Source organism: Alligator sinensis, unplaced genomic scaffold (assembly GCF_000455745.1).
Source record: "Alligator sinensis unplaced genomic scaffold, ASM45574v1 scaffold282_2, whole genome shotgun sequence".
Taxonomy (NCBI): Eukaryota; Metazoa; Chordata; order Crocodylia; family Alligatoridae; genus Alligator; species Alligator sinensis.
In genome coordinates this window covers 2541856-2550424 of record NW_005841879.1, presented here as the reverse complement: position 1 = coordinate 2550424, position 8569 = coordinate 2541856, and the positions used below count along the sequence as shown (strand labels likewise).

Genomic DNA, 8569 nt, shown 5'->3' with positions numbered 1-8569 from the left:
AATGCTACACCTCTGTATCAGTAGTTCTTAACTTTATTAGACTCAAAACACTCCTCAGAAAATGCCATTTTTTAGCTTTGACTTGTTTTTTGACTATGGAAAAATAATACAGCAATTCTTCTGTTGCAAAGGACCCAGAAAGAACCCAACACATCAATATATTTTGGACCCTATGGATTCCTGTTTGAAATCTCTGGGTCTATCTTGTGATGCACGTGTAGAGGTTTGCACACCTAGCAGTGATAATACTCCACAGTACCGTGTAGCACACTTAACAGGATATTGTAGCACATCATGGTGCTATAGCACTCTGACTGAGAATCACTGCTCTACGCATTGCAAAAAAATGCTAACTATAATTTTATAATCTGAAAATAACTATTTAAACAAATACTGTAGAGGAAATTGTTTTGTAATGCCTTCTATGGTCATGTTTTATATTATAGCATTCTATGTTTAAACTATGTTGTACTCATCTTCAAGACACTTATTGTATTCAGATGCAGAAGAGTTATTCCTAAAAGGGCAAAATCATGCATTCTCAAAATATCCCAAAGTCTCACTGACTGTTTTGAGAGTTTGCAATGTGTCAGAAATACAGAAGCAGGTACAAATATGTTACTGCCAGGGACTTCTATTGTAAAGTTACCAAAAACACAAACATTATACACCATCTAGCAGATTCCCAAAAATGTACACACTAAAGTGCTATATTTAAACTGTTTGATGCAAAATAATTTCAATAAAATCCCTACAGTACTGATACTCCCGCTGCCTTTGTACACATATCTGCACCAGGAAAAGAGTGTTTGGGGAAAAACAAAAAAACCTTGCAAGAAATGTATTCAAAGCGCCCTCCTGTGGTCCAGAAAGGTCGCAGAAACCAAGTGATCTTCCTCATTGTCAAAACACAAGCAGAAAGAGGAAACTTTTCTGAGTATGGCTGTTTGCAAAAAAATGTGATGCACAAGAAGAAGCCTATTCAGAAATTATTAAAATTCATCATAGTTTCAAAACAGCACGTCTTTCCCCCTTTAACAGTTCAGCAATGTAAAATACTAATACAGCAGCATACATTATTTTTATTTGTGTGCAGCACTGTGAAAAAGAACACCAACTTCCTTACATACATACATACATACACACACACACACAAATATAAATGTATGTGTGTATGTGTGTGTATATATATAGTGTGTGTGTGTGTGTGTGTGTGTGTGTGTGTCTTGGCAGGCCTTTAGCTATCTGCATATCTATTACACTAGCAAACATGCTCTTGATATACCTGTCTGAAAATACTAGGAGTATAATTGTATGTATTGCCATACACATGCACAATGCTTTGCATATAAATAAAAAGGCAATATCCCTAACCAATAGAGTTTAAAATATGATTTGATAGAAAGTAGTCTGACATAAAAATACTTTTTTAATTGCAAAAAAAATTAACAACATTATGAGTTATTTACACCAGAATCTTGAAGCGGAAAGTATTTATTTTTTAATGAGGCAAAGGATAACTTTAAATCCAAAAGGAAATATTTAGAAGTTCGGTATGTTGGACAAATGCCTCGTCGTAATCTAGATCTCAGCACAAACTAACATTTTCAAATGTGTGTGTTCTTATTTTTTAATTTGATTGCAACTAATACATTGATCACTATGATTTTGCTACAGTTACTTTCACTTACGTAGGATTTCCTTATCTTGCAATGAAAATATGCTTCTCCAACGAATCAGAGTAAGAAAAAGACCACTGCCTAAAGAAAAATTACTTAGTAAAATAGACACAACAGAACAGACTAACTTCAGCTTGAACTATCATTCAGGAAGAAAAGACAGGTAAAGTAATGCACTAATTATTATGACTGAATGTGCTTACCTCTTCAACTGTCAAAGGCATGCAGATCCGGTACTCCTTCAAGAGCATATTCCCGCTGCCTTAATGCAAACCAGCAAATCAGGAAAAAAGTAGTTATTTCTGCACTCTGATCACGGCAAAAACAAATCACAGGAAAAAACTACTCAAACCCCTTGTTGTATATGTGCTTGACAGTGTGCTCAAAAGACCAACTTCTACCATCCAGAAGGGCTGACCCACCAAGAAGAAAAACCAATACAACTGCTCCTTTCTTCCAGTTCTTCCTCCCTTAAACTGAGATCATGTGAATTTCGCACACATACATACAGACAAAGAAGTCTCAAACATCAAATGCTATCGTTATAGTCAGACGTCCGTTGAAAATAGATTAAAATGACAATCCGTTTGCAGCTTTATCAAGACATGCCGGAATAGCCAAAAAGGGAAAGAAAAAACCACAGCCCCAAATGCTAATTTCACCGCCACCAGCAGCACATTGGAGCAGTGGCAGCAGCAAAGATGAGATGCTTATTTCCAAGACAAAGGCTTTATAACGTTTCCTTCCCAGGCTGGTAAACAAAGCTTCCTCCTCCTCACTGTAGTACAGCTGCTCTTATGCATACACCACTTCTGCAGTGAGGGGGACAGTCTGCTGTGGGGGTCTTCCCCACACCGACCTTTGATCCTTCTAGAGGCTTGGGTTTCCCCCACCAGAGCTCTGTGTGTGTGAGTTGGAGCTAGTCGTGCTGAGAAGCCTCTGCAGCAGCAGCCTCAGCTTGGGTGTGAGTGTGTTTCTGACATCAGCAGTCACAGCAGGAAGGATGGCTCCATCCGGCCAATGGGGAAATGGCACAGCAAAGAATGTGGAGGATTTAAACAAAACAGCATGTCTCTCTAAGAGTGCCAGCAGCCAGCAAGCAAGAGGAAGGCAGCCTTCAAGGGAATGCAGAATGGCAGTCAGGAACTCTGAAGGCGTCACTGATTGAATTCGACTGCAGAAATGTATAGGAAGGGTAACTAAGAAACGCGAAGAGATGCAGATCAATCTGGAGAGAATTCTGAACAGAAGGGGAATTAAGTTGTCAGATGGTCTCCCAAGGGAAGTGAAGGAAACCACCTTTGCTTGTCATATTTAAAAATATGACTTCACAAAATGTAGCAAATATACTATTAGGGAGGTTGTTATACTGGCAGGGAACTGTCTGGATGACTTACAAAAAGATCCGTTTGCAGCTCCGTGTTAGAAAGGAAACTACAAGATGGATTTTGTGAAGTGTATAAGAAGTACAGAGGAGGTACAAGCACAGGATGTAGTGGCCTCACCCATTTCCCTTTTGGTCAGTTATTATCAGCCGCAAACTGCAACTTGGGTAAACCTTTATATCAGTCACCTAATTTTAAACAGCCACCTAGACAAGTCAGTGAAAATATGTGCCTCAATAATATTTCAGCAATGAACTGCAATCCCTGTTTTAACAAACACAGCTTTTTTTACTATCTGGGAAGCTGCCTTCAGTAGATGGAGTCTGTGTAATATCCTTTATTTTCTCTATAAAATGTTCAGGGAAGTTGAATGGTGCAGAGCTCATCAACTGACAACATGCATAGGTAACTTATACTCTTAACTCCCTCCAAAACTGAATGGCTATATAGCTTCAGATAAGTCAGACGTCTGTAGCGCTGTAAAATGGGAAATACAATGTTTACATAACTCAGAGGAGTGTAGCAAGAATAATTTGAAAATATATAGTGCTGTATAAAGTGCTAAGTAGTAAGACAACAAGCTTGCAATTCAGCATTTAAGTCATTTACAGTAAAGAAATGGAACAATACAAGGTTTTTGCCTGATGAAAACGAATTTAGTCCTAAAACAATACATCTATGTCACAACAAGAGACAGCAAAGAACCTCGGCTGTTTATTGGCTTTATACCTATATGTATCCCTCGAGTCTGTGCAGTCTTAACCCAAAGGCAACACAGTGCCATCTCCTGGAGCAAATGCAACCCTTCTTCAACAAATTGCGCTGCCAGTCGAGTTTTTCCATCCACTCTGCCCTCCTTTAGTACAGATTCAAATATTTACATAAGGTATAGGGAAATGGACAAGCAGGGCCTACGAATTTTAGACAGTTTTATGCCTTTCAGTAGTAGTCTCACCAAAGGTTGTGCGGGGACCAGAGAAAACTCCAACTGATACTTTGTCATGAGATCTCTGGCAGACAGTGCCTGCCTGAATTTGGTTCCTTACTTTTATTCGGTTCTTTTTCTTTTTCATTTTTGTTAGAATGCACACCTACCTCTAAGTGTAAGTCTACATCTTGAAATACAGCACGCCATCTCCAATCAACTACAGATACTCTTCATTCAACTTCCAGTCTTGATCTAGGAAAAAATAAATGTTAAAGTATGACAAATGCTGAACCCAGATGGGAAATTTCACAGACAGTAAAAGTGCCTTTTTAAAGATATTTTATTGTTTAATGACTATTGCATTAAAGAACTGTCCTGTTGGAATCATACAGGGAGTCAAAGTGGGAGAAAGAATCAGTATTCTCTTCTCTCAGCCTTTCAGTAGGATTCAATTGTGTAAGTCACAACCTGCACTCATTTTCTTCCCCATCACTTTTAGGGTCTGATCTAGAGCTATTAAAGTCAAAGGGAGCCTTTTCAAAGCACTCTGGAACAAGTCCTTTCTTCTTGGCAAGCCATCACTCACTACCCACCTCATTTAGGTTAATGATAAAATTTAATTAAAAAACCCACAAAATCAGATTTCCAACTTGTACAGTTTTGGGGACTCAGCATTCCTCTCCAGTGGTGAACCAGCCAGACAGGAATATTCCTTAATGGTTGGGGAAAGAAAATAACCTTGATGTCCCTCTATATCCATATTTAACATACTGATCACCTGATCTGGCTACAAATTTGTAACTTACTGGGAGGAGGGTTGAGTTTCCAAATATTTTGGGAAAGGGAAGGCTGCAAATGTAATTAAAAACACTGCAGAAATAGACAAAATCTCTGCCATTGATGAAGTTTTGCATCTTAATCTTGAATTTAAATCATTTTGGTTCTGTAAATCTGTTCCTTCACCACCAAGGTTAATGGGAATTTTGCCATTGATTTCAGTGGATGCAGGATTAGTATTTTATGCATCTTATTCTATTGAGTCTATTTTATTTTCTTCCCTAAATAATCCCTTATTAAAATCCACTTTTCCTCAGATTACGTTTAAATGGAGAGCAGGCTACATTTAAATTGAGTATAGTAGGACAGCTCATTATTCCTCAGATTAATTTTAACTTTAAATTAAAATTCAATTGTACTTTTAAAATGTTATTGCCGCCAAAAGGATTAACACCTTTTTATCATGCGAGTCCTATAATTCAACCTTTGTGTGTGATGTTTCTCTTTAAAAATAAAGTGAAAGAAACAGATCCAAATATCCTATACCGCATAATACCAGAACACATGGTCTGTGCTCTTAGTACCAGATTCTGTACCAGTATGTAACACTGGGGCAAAATACTATGATAACCCCCCCCCCCCCCCCCCCCCCCCCAAAAGAAAAAGAAAAAGTTGTTTTAGCCCCCTGATAAGTAAAAGCAGTATTTGGCCAAAATTCACAGTGAGACAGTCTGTTAAAATAATAAAAGGGATGGAAGTAAGCCATTTTGACAATGGTTATTTCCCATTTTTTCATCTTTGTTGCCAAAGTATTTTTGGAAGATGGTAAACAACATGTTGACCATGTTTAATTTATCTTTTTTCATTGTCAAACACAATACTGCCTAACCACAAATGCATACTTCCCTCTGCTTTTGATGGAGTTGAAATTACCATAGTTATTGATATGCCCAGTCCTGGAGTCCACAGTTCAAAAAGGATGTTGATAAATTGGGAGGATTCAGAAGAGATCCACTGGAATAATCAGAGGGCTGGAAAATATGCCTCACAGGCCCCATATACAGGTTATACTTAAGGCATGATTAAACAGTTAATCACATCTTAAGCAGCCACTCAGTCACATGTTCAATAAATTAACAGCGTGATAAAAAGAGGAATAAAATACAAAGTTATTCCACAAAATATGTGCAATAACTTTGTAGTACTTTCCTATCCTGTCATTAATTGAATGTGTGGCCAGGGGCCCCTGTGGCTGGGAGCCCCATCAGCTGATCAGAGTTCCCAGCTGGGGAGGGCCATGTGCACCCATAAGCCTGGGAGTTCCCAGCTGACAGGGCTCCCTGCCACAGGGGGGCACATACCTTTATAGCTGGGAGAATGTAGCTGCTGCGATCTCCCAGCCACAGGGTACCCCACGCACCCCCGCCGTTGGGAGATCACAGAAGCTGTGGTCTCCCTGCCATGTGGACCTCTGGGGCACCCCTGTGGCTGGGAACCCAGCTCAGCTGATGGGACTCCCAGCTATGGGAGCACATGGTGTGCCTCTCACCAAGACACACTGTCTTGTGACCTGACCCAGGCCTCAAGCTAGAGGAACGTGCTTTTGCTGGTGCAGGTGGAGCCTGGGATTGGGCTCACCCTGCACCAACAATAAGGTGCGACTGGATCTAACGCATGATCCACTCAGTCGCACCGCACCTCCTGCCACAAACATGTGGCATGGCGGGAGGGGTGATTGCATGGATTGTGCATTAGATCCCACAGGTGTGATTGCGTGGATCATGCATTAGATCCCATTGCGTTTTTACTTGCCCATGTAGAGGGGCCCACAATACAAGATTCTAGAAGCTTAATAATGTGTACAGTTTAACAAAGGAAAACTTTTAGGGGGTGACTCAATACCAGCATAAATCTATAAATCATAAGTCTATAAATACCAATACAGGCAACAGAAATGTGATAATAATGAATTATTCAGTTCAGTAGACAAAGGTATAACAAGATCCAATGGCTGGAAGTTGAAATTAAATAAATTCAGACTACAAATGAAGTGCATGTGATGGCTATCCCTGGGTCAAGACATGAAGAACTGAACTGAGGATTGCAGAACTAAAAACGTGCTAACACTGCTTGAGATAGAGCCACGGTTCTGTTGTTACAGGGCAAGAGGGACTGTAATTTTTTATACCCTCTGTGGATCTGGCACAGAGAAAGACCTATGACGTACTTTCATTTGATAACGATGGACTCTTCGATGCAGTAGACCAGTCCTCAACCTGCTTGCCACAGTGGGCCACTTGCAGCTCTCAATGTGTTACGTGGGCTGCACGCACACAGCTTACTTCCTGCGTGTTTTGTGTCTGTCATTTGACAGTAATGCAAGCCTCTGAACCTGGGGAGACTAAAGGGGGCAGCAAGTCCCACCCTTCCTTCTGCCTTCAACCCCTTCTGCCCTCCCCTTGGGCCTCAGTGTTGCCAGGTCTTTGCTGAAAAACAATACGTTTTTAGCAAATATGACCATTCTGAGCTTCCAATACAATAACTTCATATTTAGATGAGACTAGACAGTCACCTTGCTGAGGTCACCTGACCCCCAGTTATCTTTCCTGCTTGGTGCAGGGGGCTGGACACGATGATCTTCCAAGGTCCCTTCTGGCCTTACAATCTGTGCATCATATTGGAAGCTCAGAATGGTCACATTTGCTGAAAAACTATTGTCCACTGAAAAAATACACAAACAAGTCGTCTTCTTATTTACTTTATATTGCTCACTGTCGCTCCCCAGTGAGTGAGAGCTGGGTCATCAAAATTGCAGCGTTTCTTTACGTTGAGGAAAGCGGTCATAAGAAAGTGCTCACAGTGAACCTGAAGGTCAGTTAAGGTTCCCTGAGTGACTTGGGTTTTGCGTGTGCTGCATCAGTGAGCTGCCTCTAAAAATTACTGTACGTCTGTCAGGTATTCAGGCTGTACATTTTGGACACTTTTATCTATGTATCAGGAATCCAGGTTGTAGCTGTATAGGTTTAGAGCAATCAGGGCTCGCGGACAGAGCTGATCTCTTTTATCAGACCAACAAGATTTTGGCCAAAAAATTTATTTGTGAAATCCTATGAAACATGAACTTTCATTTCTACCCACGAGAACTTTTACAATCTTTTCTCTGATGCCTGATGAAGGGCGTTTGTGCCCGAAAGCTTGCGATGAAAGAATTATTATTTTTTTTTGCAAAAATCTGATTGGGCTAATAAATATCACCTCAGTCCACAAGTCCTGATTGCTTTTATATCTATATATATATATATATATATATACGCACACAAATATATATATATGCTTTTATATATATATGTGTACAGATAGTGTATATGTGTGTGTATAGATATATAGCGTGTTTATGTGTGTGTGTGTATATATGTGTATATGCACGTCTAGTGTATATATGTGTGTATATAGTATATACACACACACTATACACACACATATATATAGACATATATATACATATACACACACATATACACTATATATCTATACGCACACATATACACTATCTATACACACATATACACACATATATAAACACTATATATCTGTACACACACATATACACTATCTGTACACACATATATATCTATACATACACATAAACACTATATACACACACACACATAAACACTATATATCTATATACACACACACATATCACTTTTATATGACTATCGTACACTTGCACGTGTACATCGCACACGTTGCGCACTTCCCCTAGTGCGGCTCGCACGCGGGTTGACGTGACGGCACAC

General features: G+C 39.7%; 1 protein-coding gene across 2 annotated transcripts in view; it reads right to left on the bottom strand.

Moving 5' to 3' along the window:
• PITPNC1 (phosphatidylinositol transfer protein cytoplasmic 1) overlaps nt 1-2623 on the bottom strand; it is a 169149-nt gene extending 166526 nt beyond the window's left edge. Inside the window, exons 1-2 of one of the 2 annotated variants that reach the window (XM_025196272.1) lie at nt 2539-2560; nt 1883-1941 (exon numbers count right to left, since the gene is read on the bottom strand). In XM_025196272.1, coding sequence (XP_025052057.1) covers nt 1883-1930 — 48 coding nt within the window. In that variant the 5' untranslated portion in view covers nt 1931-1941; nt 2539-2560. Of the gene's footprint in view, nt 1-1882 lie in introns of both variants that reach the window. The other variant, XM_025196273.1, reaches the window with a different exon arrangement.
• Nucleotides 2624-8569: the final 5946 nt, after the last annotated feature.